A 20,078-nucleotide genomic window follows, 5' to 3' on the forward strand; every position below is an offset into this window, starting at 1 on the left:
GACCAGAGAGCTGGGCCCAGGCAATTGGAGGCTACTCACCCCCATCCCTCTGCGTGTAATGTGTGTTCCACCTACCATTCCCACACTAGGAGCTGTTTCAGGAAGCTGCCTTGTGACGGTAATGGTTGAGACCATCTGGACGGTACACGACTGACTGAAGCCAGTTAAAGCTTCTATATAAATTCAAGATTCTGACAGGCGAGTGCAGAGATCTTGTCTTGAGGCCGCCCCAGACAAGCTGCATATGTAAGTTGCCTTGCTTATGAACTGGCCACCTACTAAGCTGGAGTGGCTGCCTCTTCTGCAGTCTCTCCTTGCCCTCCGCGTAGGGGAGCCGGTCTGCGAACCAACAGTTCAACCCAAGAATAATTATTTACTCGGCAACATAGTTCTAGGGTTTGTTATTCAGAAGACCAATTCCAGACAAGTAGCACAGGTATCTAAGAAGAAAAAACCATTAGATTGATAATGCTTAACTATTTGTAGACATCGGCTGGTGAACGCAATAGCTATCTTCTTTTACTGGTCTTCATTTTGTCCTTATTAAAGGATATTTTATTTATAACACCATTACATTTTCTGTTTTTAAATATATTAGCCCAATAAGGAAGGTTTAGGACTAAATGTGAACCCTCATTTGGTAGGTAAACGGAAAACTGAGATAATGATTGTGACCAGTATTAAGTCTGACCCAGTAAAGACTTCGAGAGTCTCTGTGTGGATTTATGAAAATTACAACAGGCAAACAACCCAAATAAAACTCCAGGGCCACAGAAATCTTCTGGTTACAAATATTTGAACTTTATCAAGGGTTATTTTGTGTGCATGTTTTCATGCCAGGAGAAAAAAACTCCAAAACACTGATAGATATAGTTGTTTTCTTCTAAACCGTATCTCCAGTGAATAACCAGACCTTGCTGACTTTCAACTATTTACTGCTTTTTACATACTGTTGCTGTGACGCAACAGCATCTCAGTGCAGAGCAGCACTGCTCTTTTCAATGCAGATCAGCTCTATGTACACGTTTGTGTTGCTCCTAAAGAGATCATGCACCTTGCTTCCGGCAGATTGGGTATCCATGGATACTGCAAAGTTTCCAAAGAAACTGGTGCCTAGGATTCTCACCATGCCAGCCTTTTTAGGCCTTCTTCAAATGGAAACTGATATTTGAATTAAAGGGACAGGCATCATGCTCCCACCAAACTACTGAGCAGGTTTGCATGGATAGCCTTCCCTTCCTCACCATTCAGTGGCTGTGCAACATGTAAAGGCAAGCGGGCAGATTACTTACCCTATGCTAGGGAGATGAGGGGAAGAAGTCGGGTCTGATGCGTTCTCTCCATAAGGTCCCGTGACCCAGTAATAACTCATATATTTCTCATCTGGTGATAAATATCTTATAATCAAGGTCTGAAGAATATAAATCAGCCAGGGGAAAACAGAGGAGGAGAAATGCCATTTGAGATCGCATGCCCAGATTTATATCCCCAAATGACAGAAAGGATTGATGGGGGCAGGGGCAGAACCAGTTACCAGGTTACAAGTCTATGATCAGGGCCCTAAAGCACATCATAGTGAATTAAAAGTCTGGCTGCAGCATCTGAATAAAGCAGCATTTCATCTGATGGGAGAATGCATTATGATACTTTGTCTTTCCTGGATCCTTATCACTAAGCCAGCTGAAGAATCTTCTTAAAAGCAATCATAATTACATTTTCTATTGTTCAACGAATCTGGCCTTCAGGGAGGTAGGTTATTAACTCAGAATAAGATGACTTAAAATCAGTAATAAATATTCCAAAGTTTAAGGTTTTAAAAATTTATTTACTCAGTTCATAAAAAGCCCCCCACCCTCCAAGTCTTCATCCATGGCATTTTCAGGACCACACCCTGTTCTGTAGCTTCTTTTACTGTCCAAATTTTATCACGTTTCTTGCTGGAGTCCAGGCAATTGAAAATAAACAGACTCACATCTGGGGAATCAACAGACCAACAGTGGCAAAACACAATACCATGAAACAGAAAAATAAAATGTTTGTTACAGGAGTGCATCTCACGAGTGTGGCTCACTGGCGGCGGCAGCTATGTTAGCGTTTCTTTCTGCCTCAAGTTCAGAAACAAGCTGGGCTATCTCAGGGTGACTGAATTTTCCTGCAATGCAAGAAGATAGGGAAAAAGATAATGACAAGTGAATACATCAGTTTCTCCAGCTGGATCCTAGGGCTTGTCAGGAGCCCGATTCTGTGATCTGACCCATACTTCACTCCAACGCAGAGTAAGATTCCAGGTCCTGGAGAGAGGCCAAAGGCAACCACTCGGAGCTTACGCTAGTCACCCCAGATGCTATCAAGCGTAAGGATGAGAATCAGGCAAAGAACTACAGCTCAGGCAGACCTGGGGAAAACCTCACCAGGCAGCCTCTGAGTACCCCTACCAGGAACTCCAGGGAAACTCAGGGAGGATGGAGTCCAGAGAACTGAGAACAATCGCTGTCCATTCTGAATCTGCAATTAGTTGTGGGGAACAATGCACCTACATATAAAAAGACTGATAGGAAGACCAGGGGGTCTGGGCTGTCCCAGGATGCAGACAAGAGTGCAAACATCTACATTGAAACCAGCTAGTCTGTGCTGTCTTCCTGGCTCCTTGGCCCCTCTGGGCTTCTGCCCTGGGCAGCAGCCAAGCTCCGAGCTATCTTAGGTGGGTGGTGGCTAGCACGTGGTGGGCGGGGGGGTGGTTAAACCCACCATCCCTTCTTCCCTGTCTTCTCTTGCCAGTGCCTTTTGTTGCTTGCTCTTCATTCCACAGTTAACTCTATTCCATTGATTCGCTATGCTCAATCTCTTCTCTGAACGTCCCCTTCACTTTCTTGCCCTAACTGACACCTACTCGTCCTGAGGATACAGCTTTCTCTGCAGCCCCTCCACCCGTGGCTGTCTTCTGTCTCATGCAGCTCCTACCACCAGGCCAGGGCTTGTCCTCCACACTCCTCGTTGCTTCCAGGCCATCCTCTGCCCCACGGTGTAAAAGTCGTGCTGTCAGACTTAACGTCATTCCACCAAAACTGCTTTTACCAAGGACACCGATCAGCTCCATGTTGCTAAATCCGACAGCTACTCCTGCCTTCTTGAAACACTTTCTTCCCTTGGCTTCTGGGACCCCTGATTTTCTTCCTCCAAACCTATTCTTCCCCCCATCTTTCCTGTCTAGTGGAAAGTCCAAAATCCTCAGACTCCTCTTATAAACACCCCATACACAAATCCTGTCGACTCTATACTCAAAATATATCCAGAATCTGACTTCTTACTTTTTCTACCATTACTACCCTGGTCCAAACCAGGGCAAGAAATAGGAAGAAACCATTTCTTACATCATTTACACTGTTTAAGTTTACTAATTTTTTACTAGAAATAGTGCACCACAGTGGAAAGTGCAGTGAATTTTAATCTCATCAGCTGTGCGCACATCACCCTCTTTCCAGGCTCAAGTTTCTTCCACAATAAAATGTGGAGTTTAAACCAGATGACCTTCCAGCTCCCATAGTTTTTGATTGTACTAGTGTTCTCATGTTTCATTTTCTGTTTTTCATTGTGAATGTACCAAAATAGAAGAAAATAGTATTAAAATGCAAAGAACAACATAAACGTGACATATTTTATTACCTTATTGGGGAAATATGCTATCTAGTAACCCAATCATTGGTCAAACCTTTTTTCGTGTAAAGAGTCAGATAGTAAATATTTTAGGTTTTGTGAACTATTTGGTCTTTGCTGCCAACTACTGAGCTCTGCTGCTGTAGCATGAAAACAGTATAGACAACAGAGAAAGAAAGAGCGTGGCTGTTTCAGTAAAGCTTTATTGATAGAAACAAGCAGCAGCCAGTTTGGCCCACGGGCTATAGTTGGCTGACCCCTGGTTTACAACATTATTCCACTGAACCAAAGTCAAACATTTTGAGCATCACCTATACCGAGGACAGATAAGACAAAGCTGGTTGGTCTCAGCCCTCAAACAGCTTACGATAGGGTGGGGTGGGCAAGTGGGGTTTTGGAAAGAAACCCAACGAGGAACATCATTACGGAGAATGCAAGTCAGACTGTGACAACGCTAAGGCAAGCTGCAGACCGAGGGCAGATTGAGCAAAAAGAAGGGAACGCTCAGCTGTGACAGGGAAGATTAGGAGAGGAAACCAGACAGCTGAGTGGCCTTAGCCTGCAGAGCTGTTCAGATGACTTAGAAATTGTCAAGATTTTATTTTTAAGGAAGAGGAAAGCCACAAACGTTTAAAAAACAAAGAGGTGATGATACCTATATCTACTAAGGAGGAAAGCACTGAGACACGCAGGATGAACTCATGAGCCTAGCAGATTAAATTAGGTGGTTATAACAACAGCTCAATACAGAAATAATGAGGGCCTTGTCTAGGGCAGAGGTAGTGGGGCTGGAAAAGAGAGAAGGAAAATCACATCAACTTCATTACAATGCAAATCATAGTTTGGAGCATATTTTGGAGCTGGGACTTTCCTCTACTTGATGAGGTCACAAAAGGGTCCAGAGAGGTCCCCCCAAAATCATCGCTAACAGTATTCTCAGGGGAGATGGAGGCTGAGCTGAGCCTGAAGAACTCCCAGGGAAGAGAGATGGAGTTCTACTCCAGGGAGCAACATGAACACCAGCGGTCAGTGCACCTGGTGCCTCACTCTAGAAGCTGAATCAAAATGAAGATAGCGGGCTTCCCTGGTGGCGCAGTGGTTGGGAGTCTGCCTGCCAACGCAGGGGACGCAGGTTCGTGCCCCGGCCCGGGAAGATCCCACATGCCGCGGAGCGGCTAGGCCCGTGAGCCATGGCCGCTGAGCCTGTGCGTCCGGAGCCTGTGCTCCGCAACGGGACAGGCCACAACAGTGAGAGGCCTGCGTACCGCAAAAAAAAAAAAAAAAATGAAGATAGCTAAGGCTTATTGCCAGCCATTATTCTAAGCACTTCACATATATCCTCAAATAACCCTATAAAGTAGATTTTGTAATTATCCTCAAGTTAAAAATAAGGAAATGAAGGCCCAGAGCTAGGTTAAGTATTAATTTACTGGAAGTTACGTAAATTGTATGTGGCAGAACCAGGATTCAAACCCATGCAGTTTGACTTTAGGCCTGTGCTCTGAAGAGCTATAATGACGACGGTGACTTCAGCTGTTTGGAGTTTTCTCTTTTTAAGTCTCTATTTCTACCTCCACCTTAACATGACCTGACATCTATAAAGCACTTACATATTATAATGCATTTGACATACCTTGAATCTCAAAACCAGCCTATGTCTTAAGTAAGGTATTATGATTTCCATTTTTCAGAGAGGTCAGGAGACTGCCTGGAAGCACACAGCTAGTATGTGTGATGTGAACCTGGTGCTCAGACTCCAGAGCGGCAATGCTCTTGTGCACTAGGTCACCTCATACCATAAACCCCACCATTTGCTTCTTAGATGCTCCATACGAAAGTGTCAGAGGAGGGTAACAACAGTGGACATATAATATAATGTTATGACTAACATTTTATACATTAGGAGTAAATTAAGCCAAACTAAAGTGATGCTTATTGAAAGCAGCATTGCGTACCTGCTGTGGAATTGTAGAAGTCCTGCAGTCTCCCAGGTTTGTTCTCAAGGTCTTCATATTCAGATGCCTGAAGAATCATTTCACATTGGTCCAGCTGCTTCACAAATTTAGCTTCTGCACTAGATTGGGTCTCATATTCCTAAGTAAAGGGACAATTAAAGCCACATGATTAGGGCTGCATGATAGGTTATTCCAGGAAAATTCTCATTCTGGTACCTGAAATCAGAGTCACAGCTAAAAGCACATTCTGCACTGGCCACATTTCTCCACTGCATACAAACCCATCACAGAGACTAGTCACCTGCAACTCCACCGCTTAACAGCGGCGCTGTATGTGGGAAGGCGGTGCTCACAGCTCTCTCTATTCCACCCGATGCCTGCGAGGCCTCATGTGTTCACATGGACACTTCCAAGCATTTTCCTTCCTGTTTAGTAACTTATCTTCAAGATCATTATTCTTTAATCCACCTGAGTAGAGCAGGTCTTTTCAACTTCAAGCTAATATTTCATCTTATGCTTCTCAAATTATTTCCCTCTCCATTTAATGTCGCGTTTCCTTTTCCTTTTGAAGTGAATTTCTAGCTTTCTCATTTAATTTCGGTTACCACTCTACAATGAAAATCTCTGTCCCTGCTTTCCAAATAGGGAGGAGTTAATCAAGTCCCTCCGGGTTATGACTCTTGAGGATACAGCCAGGGTCTGAGAACTCTTCATGCCATGGGTATGTGCATGTGTTGGTGGCAGGGAGGCGGTGAAGGTAGTGGACGGGGTGTGGCTTTTTTACCTTTCCTCTTCCCTTTGTTCCCTCCCTCCTCAGTGCAGGCCAGAAATAAGAGGCAGTCTGCTTCATAGTGCATGACACATGTCACAAAACCACCAGTCCCAATTAATACTATACAGAACCATTCTTCTATTAAGACCAAAGTATTCCCAACTGATTTCCCTGCCAAGCTCTCATTTGTAATTCCACCCTAGATGTGTTCAGATAATGAACCTGTCATGCTTTCTCAGCAGAGTGATGTGATGTGAATCACTGAAGATTTCTTGGTTTTTATTAGATGCAGCTCTGACTGGGGTTTTCAGAACAACAGAAGGATGAGGATTTCAAGCAAGTTCCAGGTTCTCAACATGGAGGACCGAAGGAAAGAGAAAGAGAGGAAAGGAGAGGAAGATCAAAGGTTACCTCCCTCTCCCTTGGGGAAAGATTGGCCCTACATGAAGTATCGACATATATAAAGTTGTCTTTTATGTGTTCCACTTTCCCACCTCCTAGTGACTCTCCCTCTGGGACCCAGGACGCTCATGTTGCTGTATATCAAACTCCCCACCAAAATACTGCACTTGTACTTCAAAGGATAGAACAGAGAGAGGCTTTTTTAAGGGGTACTTGTTAACCCAACAGTATCTTCAGCTGTATGTTGGGAAACAATCCAAGGGCAGGTGAGTGTGCCAGGCATTCAGCGTATGGCAGGGAGCACCTCTTGCTTTGCCTCGGGATTCCAAGGGTTATTTCTTTAAAGCAAAATGCAGGTGGTAGGGCGGATATCTTTCTGTGATACTTCGAGGAAAAAAATGAAAATGTTTTCCCTTGACTTACTAAAATTTGACTTCACACTTCTATGGTAAAAGATAAATTATAATCGAGGATATCTAATTGCTTTAACTAGATGTGACCCTGTGGGCTGACAGCTATTTACAGTTGTGAATAGCAGTGATTAACGTTTCAGAAATCGATCAACTGCCATTTTCTATGTAACCAGTACTCAGTTCCCTGCGTACAGAGTGACCCTATTTTCTTAAATCAAAATCAGAACATATGGACTGGAGACAGAAAAACAGAGTGTACTATGTGTCAGGCAATATTCTAACTGCTTTACATATATTCATTTGATTGCCACGCAACCCTATAAAATAGGTATACTACTATTAGTAGCATTTTATAGATGAGGAAATTGAGACAGAGAGGTTCAGTAAGTTGCCCAAGATCACATAGCTAGTAAACAGAGGAGCCAGTAATTTGAACCTTGGAAATCTGGTATTGAAGCCAATGTACATGAATCTAAAACATGCATAAGTTAATATGAGAGTCTGTGTTCTCTGTTGAATAGCGTTCCCACAAATTCATGTCTACCTGTAATGCACGAATGTAACCTTATTTGGAAATAGAGTCTCTGCAGATGTAATCAAATTAAGATAAAGTCATAATGGATTAGCATGGACCTCAACCCAATGACCGACATCCTTACGAGAGGGAAATCTGGGCACAGTTACAGACATAGGAAGAACATCACCTGACTAAGGAGGCAGAGACTCGAACAATGTATTCAGAAGGCAAGGATGTCAAAGCTGGAAGACGCATTCACCAGAAGCTAGGGAGAGGCAAGGAAGGATCCTCTCCCAGAGCCTTCAGGGAGCATGGCCCTGCCAGCACCTTGATTTGGACTTCTGGCCTCCAAAACTGTGAGACAATACATTGTTGTTTTAAGCCATCCGAGTTCGTGGTAATTTGTTACAGCAGCCCCTGGAAACCCAGGGTCTCTTACAATTAATAGTAAGTAACTGACATAGTATCATGAATACATAAGAACTATAAATGCTTGTTCAATTAATTAACGTACAGCGTAATGACATAAAGAAAATGCTGAGTTAGGAGGCAGGCTTGTGGCCTTGCTTTGTCACCAGCTGGCTAAGAGACCTTGGGGAAGGCAAAACTCTTTAGTCTCCAGTCTTCTTATCTATAAAATAAGGGATTTGGAAACAGGCTTTCTTTCAGCTATAACTGTACAAAACTCTAACAGATACAGTAAAGAGCCAAACAGAGAGAATATAGAGATAATTAAAAAATAACGAAGAATATAATAAAGTAGCCACTGCACAGAATCAGGGAAAGAGGAAGAAAGAGAGAGAAAATTAGTTTTCTAAGGCTGCTGTAAAAAGTACCACAAACCGGGTGGCTTAAGCAACAGAAATTTATTATCTCCCAGTTCTGGAGGCTGGGAATTGGAAATCAAGGTATTTGCAGGGTTGGTTCCTTCTGAGGGCTGTGAGGGAAGGAACTGCTCCAGGCCTCTGTCCTTGGCTTACAGATGGCCTTCTTCATGCTCACATGGTATTCTTCCAATATGTGTGTCTCTACATCCAAACTCCCCTTTTTATAAGGACACCAGTCATATTGGAAAAGCGCCCCACCCAAATGACCTCATTTTAACTTGATTACCTCTGTAAGAATCCTAGTTCCAAATAAGGTCTTATTTGGAGGTACATATGAGTTTTAGGGGGTGAAAGAAAAGGTGGAAGGTCAGGTTCAGAAGACAGGAGGAGGGAGCAGGGCTTTGAAGGAAATGTGAAAAGTGAGAGTGAGAGGCAGGGCTACCCAAGCGTAAGGGGTGGGGCTAGAGGCTCAGGCAAGGGAGGGTCAGTGGGGCTGGAGGGGAGTGAGAAACTGCAGTAGGCAGGGTTTGTTTGTCGTTTTCTCTTCACTGCTGGAAAACAGCACCAGGGAGGGACTGAGCCCCCACAGAGCCCACGTTCTGCACTGGGCTCCATGGCAGCACCTGGCCTTGACCTCACTCAGCCCTAACACCGCTTAATGGTTTCAGAGATGGACAACTGACTCAGGGAGGGGAAGGAGCCCAAGGTCACTGAGCCAGGAAGTGATGAGTGAGGTGGGAACCCAGTTCTGAACTACCCCAACGCCTACATTCCTTTCAAGGACCAGAGACGGGGGTGGGGGAGTGTGAGGTTGACAGGGTGGAGGATGAGAGCCATGCATCAGGAAATCCAGGGGCTGTGAGTCAGTACCCGTACCAGGCTTTATGGTGACAAGGGAAATGGGAAGAAAAATTACTGTTAGTCCTGAGAAGTTCCTGCAGCAGCTGGGAGGTGAGAAACTGACACGACCAAAAAAGCAACAAGTTGGAGACAGCTTATTGAGACAGTCTAAGTCAAATAAAACACTGATGAGCCATATAAATTCAGTTACAATAAAAAGCAACCCAGCAGATATACTTACTTCCCAAAGTTCATAGAGCTCTTTTCTGAGATCCTCTGGGAGGAGCTGGGTTAGCTGCTTCATAGCTTCCTGAAATATCAAATCATTACTTTAATCATATTCACATTTATTTAACAACTCATCTACAAATGCCAAATAATGGACTCAAACTCTTACAAATAACTCCCAAAGGGGCAGCAGAATATTGGACAATATTTAGGCTTACAAGGAGGGCAGCTGTGTACATTAAATAAATGTATTTGTTCATATGTATTTATTCACGAGCACTTATTTTGTGGCCTACAGCACACCAGACACGAATAAGGACAATGAGGAAGGTGTGAAATGATTACAGAAGTATCAGAAGCGAGGCCAAGGAGTTTACATCTTTTTTTTTTTTTTGCATCTTTATTGGAGTATAATTGCTTTACAATGTTGTGTTAGTTTCTGCTGTATAACAAAGTGAATCAGCTATACGCATACATATATCCCCATATACCCTCCCTCTGGCATCTCCCTCCCACCCTCCCTAGCCCACCTCTCTAGGTGGTCACAAAGCACCGAGCTGATCTCCCTGTGCTATGCGGCTGCTTCCCACTAGCTATCTGTTTTACATTTGGTAGTGTATATATGTCCATGCCACTCTCTCACTTCGTCCCAGCTTACCCCTCCCCCTCCCTGTGTCCTCAAGTCCATTCTCTACATCTGCATCTTTATTCCTGTCCTGCTCCTAAGTTCGTCAGAACCTTTTTTTGTTTTTTAGATTCCATATATATGTGTTACCATATGGTATTTGTTTTTCTCTTTCTGACTTACTTTACTCTGTATGACAGACTCTAGGTCCATCCACCTTACTACAAATAACTCAAATTCGTTTCTTTTTATGGCTGAGTAATATTCCATTGTATATATGTACCACATCTTCTTTATCCATTCATCTGTCGATGGACACTTAGGTTGCTTCCATGTCCTGGCTATTGTAAATAGTGCTGTAATGAACATTGTGATACATGACTCCTTTTGAATTATGGTTTTCTCAGGGTATATGCCCAGTAGTGGGATTGCTGGGTCATATGGTAGTTCTGTTTTTAGTTTTTTAAGGAACCTCCATACTGTTATCCATAGTGGCTGTATCAATTTACATTCCCATCAACAGTGCAAGAGGGTTCCCTTTTCTCCACAACCTCTCCAGCATTTATTGTTTGTAGATTTTGTGATGATGGTCATTCTGACCAGTGTGAGGTGATACCTCATTGTGGTTTTGATTTGCATTTCTCTAATGATAAATGATGTTGAGCATTCTTTCATGTGTCTGTTGGCAATCTGTATGTCTTCTTTGGAGAAATGTCTATTTAGGTCTTCTGCCCAGTTTTGGATTGGGTTGTTTTTTTTTTTTTTGATATGGAGCTGCATGAGCTGCTTGTATATTTTGGAGATTAATCCTTTGTCAGTTACTTCATTTGCAAACAGTTTCTCCCATTCTGAGGGTTGTCTTTTTGTCTTGTTTATGGTTTCCTTTGCTGTGCAAAAGCTTTTAAGTTTCATTAGGTCCCATTTGCTTATTTTTGTTTTTATTTCCATTACTCTAGGAGGTGGGTCAAAAAGGATCTTGCTGTGATTTATTTCATAGAGTGTTCTGCCTATGTTTTCCTCTAAGAGTTTTATGGATTTCACATCTTGTGGATGAATTGCTAGATGCCCACATGAAGTTCAACCATAAGCACACTAGAGTTCAAAACAAACCTGAGTGTGGGGAGAATAGGAAAGTATCAGTGAATTACAAATCTCAAAGAAATTTTTTGTATACCATTATGTTCATTTTTTATCGTTCAAATGTTTTTATTGCAAAATGTAAAGCACTACACAAATGGGCAGATATTGTTATTAACATAAAGGAAATTACAAGCAGCATTTCATAGGCTCACAGACTCACAGACTGAAAAGAGATGTTAAAGGGTAATGAGCCCAACCACCCAGCAGCATCACTGGGCACTTCTTATCCTCCCTCCATAAACATGTCCAGTGGTGGGAACCTAGCACCTCAAGAGGTTACCCAAATGGGCTTTAGGCAGCATTGGTAGAAAGTACTTTCTTACATCAAGCTGAAAATTGTCCCTGTAGTCCTTCCACTATGCCTATAGCCCCAGCTCTTCTGCCTTCCTCCCTCATAAAAACACAATGTCAAACAGGTGGGCAGTGGCCCAGCTGGGCCAGAATCTCTGCGACCAGTGATTGGTCCAAGGGATGGCCATGTAACTCAAACCAGCCACTCAGGGACCATCTGCATGAGTTGTCCAGCAGAGGCTGGGAGACAGAAGCCCCGAGTAGAGCCTGGAGAGCCAAAACCCACAGAAAAGCAGAGATGAGAGAGTGAGAGCATAGAGGGTGTTCAGTATGTATATCTAGTCTCCAAGTCCCAGGAGCCCCTCTCGTTCCCATCTCTTCCTTCATTTCTATGTTGCTCCAAAATTCTAAAATATCACATTTTGGGGGCATGAGGTCTCCAATCTACTCTCAGATGGCTTCCAATTCCTTCACTATCCTCATCCTATGCCTCTTAATCTGGTCCAGTTCTTCTAACTAGAGCTTAGGCTCTTTGAAAAGAATATGGTTGTAAGAACCACTTTTGGCAAAGTGGGTATATAAAAGTGGCAAAGGTCTCACATAAAATCAAATGGTGAGATGGGAAAAAGCAATAAAAATAAAAATGAATATTTGTATATATAATTATTTATTACCGGGAGAAAAAAATGTTATAGAATACAACCACTTCCAGAGCAAACCATATTGGCCAGTGTCAACGATCTGCTCTTGTAACTAACATCACCATCTTGAATGGTTTGCACCATTATAGCAGCCTTAGTGGTATGAAATTTAGGGTATTTTGCACCTGCATTCTCCCTTGTTTCTTTTTCATAAACCTCAGCAAAATACTTGAGAAAATACTTTGCACTTTCAAAAATTAATAGTGTCTTTATAAATAGATCACTTTTCTCTACACTATTCTAGAAACATGTTTGCCCATTGCTTTTGTTTGAAAAGAATGAACTGAATAACATATAGGTATAGAGACATATCAAAATTAAACTTCTAGAATATAAACATAGAAGTCCTGCTGTGACAAGGGATGACTTTATTTCCTTCAGAGCGACGCAGCCAGCACTGAATACAGTGATTGATATGTGGTCTGACCCCGAAACACAATGGAACCAAAGCTTCCATCGTGCCAAATGCTCTATTTCTATAAATGCAGCCCAAGGCTGAGTTGGCTTTTTGGAAATCACATATGATTACTGACTTATTAATAAGCTTCCTGGTGACTAAAATCACCATGTCTTTTAAAAAACAAAACATAGCAAACACATACGTTTTTGTTCTCTTCCTGAAATTAAGCAATGATTTTCTGGACCTAAACTCATTGATATCATTTGTTATTATACAATCAGAATTGCATTGTGAGACCTCTTAGTTGTTATTCCTTGTTTGGCCTCATATGCCACAGAATCATGCCTACCTTTTCAAATGAGCCACTGAAATCGACTTCATTGAAGTCCAGCACAAATGGCTGAAGATGTCAGACTTGCCCTGCCTGATGGTGAGCCCTGCCACTCCCACTTCTAAACTGAGTTTTGTCTTGTTCACACAGATTTAGAGTGATAATCTCCCTAGCTTCTTCCTGTTAGCAAAGCATGTCAAGAATCTGCCTACAGGGCTTCTCTGGGGGCGCAGTGGTTGAGAGTCCGCCTGCCGATGCAGGGGACACGGGTTCGTGCCCCGGTCCGGGAGTATCCCACATGCCGCGGAGCGGCTGGGCCCGTGAGCCATGGCTGCTGAGCCTGCGCGTCCGGAGCCTGTGCTCCGCAGCGGGAGAGGCCACAACCATGAGAGGCCCGCGTACCGCAAAAAAAAAAAAAAAAAAAAAAGAATCTGCCTACAGTTCTGAGCTGAGTGAAGCTTTCAGCAAATGTCTGTCAGTTTTGTGACAAGCACCCAGAAAGCAGTATTCATCACTCACACATCTTTGGTGAGGCTGAAGAGTGCAACAGTTAATGACAATCTGTAGATTCAGATGGGGTTTGAAACCCTGCTTGCCATTTACTAGCTGTGGAACCCTGTGCAAGTTACTTCTTTGTCCTTCAGGTTTCTCATCTGTAAAATGGGGTTAATAGTGGTACCTACCTGAAAGGATTGCTGTGAGGATTAAATAGTTAATATATATATCAAGTGCTCATTATCTGGCACAGGAAAAGCACTCTGTAAAATGTTCACTGTATTTTTCACTTTCTCCATCTTGCCATGTTTACTCCCATAATAAAGTTTGGTTCTTCCCCTTTTAACCTCTAGTTCTTCAGCAACTTTAACTCTCAGGTACATATATATCATAACTCTGCCTTCTGTTTTAATAAGTTTTCCCTTTGCCAAGGAATATAACCTGCTATTGCTATATTCCAGAGTCAAGCTTCATCCCACTGCTTCTTAATGATCCCTACCAGGCGTCATTTACCAACTAGGGTTATAATATAAAGTTTATTTTATTCTGTTTAGGAGGGGAGTCAGACTACAAGTATTACTTTTGGCCCCCCTGAATTTTCTCTTCTACACCTTCATTCTCCCTTTCATCTTAATACCTACTCTCCTCCAAGACAATCAGCCTTCCAATTTTATCAAGTATTTTTCCTCCCATTCCTACTTGGGTTTAAAGCCTTTCTGATGCCGTTGGCTAGCCTCTGGGCAAATGATACTTCCTGGTTTTCAGTATGTGCATTCCACCTCAAGGAGCCAAGAAACCCTCATTTAATTATCTTAAGTTATGGCTCAGACATCCACATCTTATTCATAAACACCATCTGCATAAAGAACTGTTCACCTCCCAGATCTTTTTCTCTCTCCCAAATCCTAACTAGCAGAGGAAGAGGCAATGGAGTATCAGCACTCCCCAAGCCTTTGGTTTCCTGTCCAAGAACTTGGGGTTCTTTAAGATGTTTCCCCTGTCCCTTCTGATGATATTTATTCTCCTGTAAATCAGATGCAGTGGGCAGCAGCCAGGAGGTTTAATGAGGCTGGGCAGGCTTTTCATCATTGCCTGCATACGGCGTCCAGGAAGAAGCAGCACTGAGTGTCAAGTCCCCTCTATGCCCCGCTCCGGGGGGTGTCACTAGCCAGGACTCAGCTTCTGTCAGGACACAGGTAGGTTTTCTCTGTCTCCAGTGGTTGGAGATCCTTCCTACTGAATGTTTTTTCTTCAGAAGGTTCTGACTCGCTCCTCTGTGGAATGAACCTCACATTCCTTGTGTGCCTATACGGGAACACTCTCTTCTTCCTTTGCGTCACTTTAAGGTCTCTGGTCACCCTCTGGTACTTCAGTATGTGATTTCTCCTCCACAAGGTATACATTTACCCTTGAATGAAACCATCGTACATCCTGAAACGTGCTATATAATTGAGGAGTCTTTTCCTCCTCCTTTTTCTCTATGTCATATGTCAATACCCAACATCCTCTGGTTTGGGGCTAACTCCTCTCCGCAACTCAGCATCTTGAGCTAATTGTTTTCTTTTTGTGTTAATCCTGCCAGTCAACCTAGGAGTTCTTTATTCAGGACAGTCTAGACTCCTACAGAGAAATATTTCCTTAGCTCCTCCCTTTTCACAGACTGTCATGATGCTCATGTGTTCTGGACCTGTATTTACACTAAGAACACATCCCTTACACTATTCCCCTTACTACCATAATTTAGGGTGTGTTGGAACTCCTAAACTGAGATTCCTTATAGATCTTCTTGCCTCTAGAGGGGCAAAAATGCTGTTGGCTACTGAGCTCTAGCCTCCGCCAGCTCCGAGAACAGCTATTTAAGCCCACCTTCCCTGTTAAACCACCTTGATGAAGGATCTGTTGACTTAGACATTTAGGATCAGTCTCTCTGGCCTGCAATAAAAGCAGCTTGCAATAATCCCTGAATTGGGAACCAGCCATTCAGCATTTTAAAAAAAAACCTTCCTGGATTTTCCAGTCTCTGTGTCAAATATGTCTTCCTCTTTGTCCCTGGACTCTGGTTTAGAGTCCAAATCAGCAGACAATGTTTTATTGATGTTATTCATTTTTTACTAATACAAAATTTTTTCTTTACTTTTAACCACTAAATCAAAGGACTAATTTAAAATTTACTAAATACTAATTATAATAATGATTATTCTTGGGCTTTCTAGAACTTCTCTCTAAAGAGCTTAAACTAGCATGGAGAATTCCTTCAAGTTCCAGCTATTTCCATTGTTCTAATGAAAGCCGTACTATCTGTACTCTGTGTTCAGGTCCCCTCTATGCCCCTCCATGAGAACTGAAACCAACAAAATGTCCTGTCTCTGTGTTAAACAAGGCTTAGAATAAGCAAAACCAATTCACTGCTTATTCCAAGAAATCCTTACTTCTGGAAGGTAAGATTGTAAACCACCCAAAATAGGGTAAGCACTAACAGCTTGCCCTTCAAGACGCTTGTTAAGACCTTGGCTCACCAGCCCTACCACCCCAAAGTTATTATGTCCTAAACTCTATGCAATCCCATCTTGTAAGATAGTAGCTCCTCTTGTAAGATGCATCCAAACATCCTCCAGCCCAGGCCCTAAAACTCTATAAATACCCTCCCTTCACCCTCCTTTCTGAGACACTACTAAAACTCCATCAAGGAGGTACTCTCCCTTACTGCAATAGGTCTAATAAACTTAGCTTTGTTTCAGCAGTGGGTTTTTCTGGGGGTCTTTTGTGGAGTCAACAGTCAACACTGACCTCTTCTCGCCTATGTTTTTCTTCTTTGGGGATGTTATCTGCTGGTGCTATGTCCCCAACGATGCATTCTGCCATGTCATGAACCAGGGCTAGGCGTACACATCTGACCAGGCAAGAAATGGTGAATAATTACACAGAATTATATTCACTACAGATTCCTTCTCTATACTACTTTGAAGTTACATAATATAGTTTTCTTTCTCCAGCCTCACAGCGTATTTTATTTTAATGCAGTATTTTCTAAAGTAATTATATTCTGCCAGCCTGCAACAGTTCTGAATCAAAACTGCTAGTTAATATTCAGCACAATACATGAGAATACAGGGGAAATTGTTAGCATGAATTAAAAAAAAAATAGCTGGTTTCTCAAATGTCACTTTAAAAGGTTGATAACTTTAGATTAAAAAGCCAGGAGGTGATCTAGTTAGAGCAGTTTGATACAAAATTTGTATCTAGTTTGATACAAAATTCAAAAACTGTCATTTCCCCAATGTACTAGTCAGATGTCAAAATGATGCCCTTTCTAGAGAAATGGGTAGAGTTGGACAGATCTGAGTTTGCATCCAGCAATCAACATCTAATAGCTGTGTGGCCTTTGCCAAGGTACTTAATTTCTTTAAATGCTGAGTTTTGCAGCCTTCATTTTTAACATCCGTAAAAAGGGGTAATAATACTTCCTAACTTTGGTATGAAAACTAAATTTGATAATTTATGTTCCTGAAACATGTTGATTATTCAACAAATGATTATAATTATTAGTGATAATGATGAGTGATTAGGATAATCAGCATCAAAATAATAAAGGCAGTTCATGAGATAAATGCCCCGGAGGGCCAGTCTGTTTTATGTTCCCACCATCACCGAGGCAGAAGAAGGCCTCCCAGCCTCCTCACAGGTGTCCCTGCCTGCAGTTGCTCTCTCATCTAGTTCAAATTTCAGACTGTCCTTACGAGCCTCTCCATCTGACACCGTGCTCATCTCGTACCATCTGCCAAAAACCTCCTAAATTCTACGCCATCTACAGAGTAACAGGCCTCCGGAGACTCCCTAATGGACCTTCGTTTCAATCAATTTGATTTACTTATCAATTCCAAAATATACCTTTACTTTCCTACCATCAGAGATTTGGTTTCTCTGCCCTCTCTTTATGTGCTGTCTTCTACTTCTCCACCTAATCAGCACCATAGAGGTCAACTCCGATTCTGTCTCCTCCATGAAGACCGCCCAAGAACAGGTGATCTCTTCGGTTAAATTTTCTAACTTAATTTATTTTGTGCTCTGTATGGAAGCCACTCTGGGCCTGTGTAATTCATCTGGGTTTTATTTACTATCTTATACTGTATTGCTAGGAAAGTTTGTCCTGCGCTCAAAAAGCATTTTATTTTTTATTTTGTTTATTTATTTTGGCTGAGCCAGGTCTTAGTTGCGGCATTCAAGACGGATCTAGTTCCCCACCCAGGGATCAAACTCAGGGCCCTTGCATTGGGCGTGGAGTCTTACCCACTGGACTACCAGGGAAGTCCCTCAAAAAGCATTTTAAACACTTGTTGGTTGACTGAAGGGAGAGAGGATATCTTTCTCAGCTCTTTCCTGCACATACAATTTCAAAAAGTCACTTCACAAATAAGTGCTACTATTCAGAAAAGGGGTGAAATAAAGGTACACACAGTGTATGGATACAATTTTAGACAAAAGACACTTTACCTTCAAGGCCCTGGAAACCCTCACATCACACTTAAGTTTCCTTGAGACCAAGGTAGGCTCTTTCACTTGCCAGGAGAAAACCCAGAGTACAGTTTACAACAACTGAAGTGATCAGCATATAATGCCCCTTCCCACATCCTGAATCTGTATGGTTTGCCTCAGGTAATTTTTCTTGACATATACACTAAGCTACAAGAATCTGACACAGGCCTCAGTCATGAAGAGTCATGCATACCCACAGACCCTAACCGGCACCAAAGTTCACAGCTTACCGGTCTTTGTTAAGATGTTCATCTTTGGTCACCAGAGCCATAATTGCCATCCTATACATGTGATCTGATACGCTCTCTGGCTTCTGGACATTTCTGTATACCCAGCCAGTACGTGGGACTCTCTGATAAAAATGAACAGAAAACAATTGATAAAAATAAGTATTTTAACTATCTACGGTGCTCTTCAAGAGAAGTCCAGGGAATAGGGCACAGAAGCTGGGTCATGGTTTCAGTACACATTAAAAAACGCTTAACTAACCTAAATGATCAACTGCTGGAATCAAATAAACCAGTGAGGGCGGAGAATGAGAAAGAGAGAGGGAGGGAGGAATAATTCACAAGTATACAATACATAAGTCCTAAAGTCAAGTTACTCCATGTTACCGATTTACTGATGTACAGATCATATACAAGTTCTTAAAACATAAGAACAAAACTGTAAAGTATCTTATCTTTCCTAACTATAAGAGTTGTTAAGTTTTACTTCAAACAACTCATTAGACACAAGTAGAAAACACTGTGGTGAAAGCGTCGTGAACAAGCAACAGACTTCCAAATTCTGAAGCAGAAAGGATAAGGCATTTCTAACTGCTTCATGCTACCCACCAGTCATGACTCTTCCTTTTACTCAGATAATGATGTGATCCTGTGAGACTCGGGAGTTCCCATTTCTAAAGAATTTTATGAACTGTAGAAACAATGGCATGAAACAGATAATCTGCTTTGAACTTGGAGAAATTCTGCAAAACGTGTGGCCAGGGGTGGACCGGTAGGAGGAGGACCCCTGGGATGTAACTCCAGTGTGTGCTACATAAAATCCTCCGTTAAAAAAAAAAAAAAAAAAAAAGTCCTGTTATTTCTATAAGTAATTGTGAGACAGATTTTAAGCACTCCACTTAAACCCTGCAGGACCAATGGGTTCTGATCTTCCCACTTGGTCGGTTGTGGGGTCGTGAGCCCCAAAAGTACTCGGGGCAGACGCGGGCAGAGGGACCAGCACATCACCGCGCCGGATCCCCCCAGAAACCTCTCGAAAGGCCGCCTGGGCCGGCCCCATCGGAGCGCCAGGCCGACACAGGAAACAGCGCGTCTCGGACTCCTCTCGGCCTGGGGTCGGCCCTAGCAGCCCGGCTACGCAGTCTCCGCCACTTGCTTCCTCCGACCACGGTCCGGACGCACTACCGCATCCATCCGGAGGGGTTTCCTCTGTCGACCTCAAGAGGCCGGGAGAACTGAGGAAGGGGGCTGGCCTCGGGCCAGGTGGGGAGCAGGAGCCTCGTCGCCCCGCGGCCGGCCCCGGCCTCTCCCCGCGCAGCCGCGACCCGGGCCCCAGGCGGCCCTCCCGGCGCCCGCTCACCTTGAGCTGCCCCACCAGCCGCAGGAACTGCAGCAAGTCCCGGGCCCCGCGGCCCGAGATGGGCGCAGCCATGCGGCCACCGATCGCGACACGTCTGAGCCAGCAGCGCGACCGCCGCTCGAAGCTCCTCCCCCCGAAGCCCCTCCCACTGAAGCTCCTCCCATTCTTCCTCCCTACCCCTCCTTCCCTCTCCTCCTCTCCTTACTCCTCCTCCATTTCCTCACCCTGGTTTTCTCCGACTGTTCTGTCCAGTCTTCCACCTTCCTGGCCGTAGTGGCTGCAGTTGGGCATTGCACCATCCAAGGCAGAGGCACTGTACTTGGAGCATCTAGGTATGCATTACTTGTTTGCTAAACTCCGCTCAGCT

General features: G+C 43.3%; 1 protein-coding gene across 1 annotated transcript; it reads right to left on the minus strand.

Moving 5' to 3' along the window:
- Positions 1-1,805: 1,805 nt before the first annotated feature.
- On the minus strand, positions 1,806-19,843 carry HDDC2 (HD domain containing 2). The gene is made up of 6 exons (XM_030853539.2): positions 19,712-19,843; positions 18,355-18,476; positions 16,379-16,481; positions 9,622-9,690; positions 5,610-5,748; positions 1,806-2,152 (listed from the first exon to the last, which is right to left on the minus strand). Exons 1-6 carry the CDS (start codon positions 19,781-19,783, stop codon positions 2,055-2,057), a joined length of 603 nt encoding a protein of 200 aa, XP_030709399.1. The 5' UTR covers positions 19,784-19,843; the 3' UTR covers positions 1,806-2,054.
- Between the last annotated feature and the right edge of the window lie 235 nt (positions 19,844-20,078).

This window comes from Globicephala melas, chromosome 14 (genome assembly GCF_963455315.2).
Source record: "Globicephala melas chromosome 14, mGloMel1.2, whole genome shotgun sequence".
Taxonomy (NCBI): Eukaryota; Metazoa; Chordata; class Mammalia; order Artiodactyla; family Delphinidae; genus Globicephala; species Globicephala melas.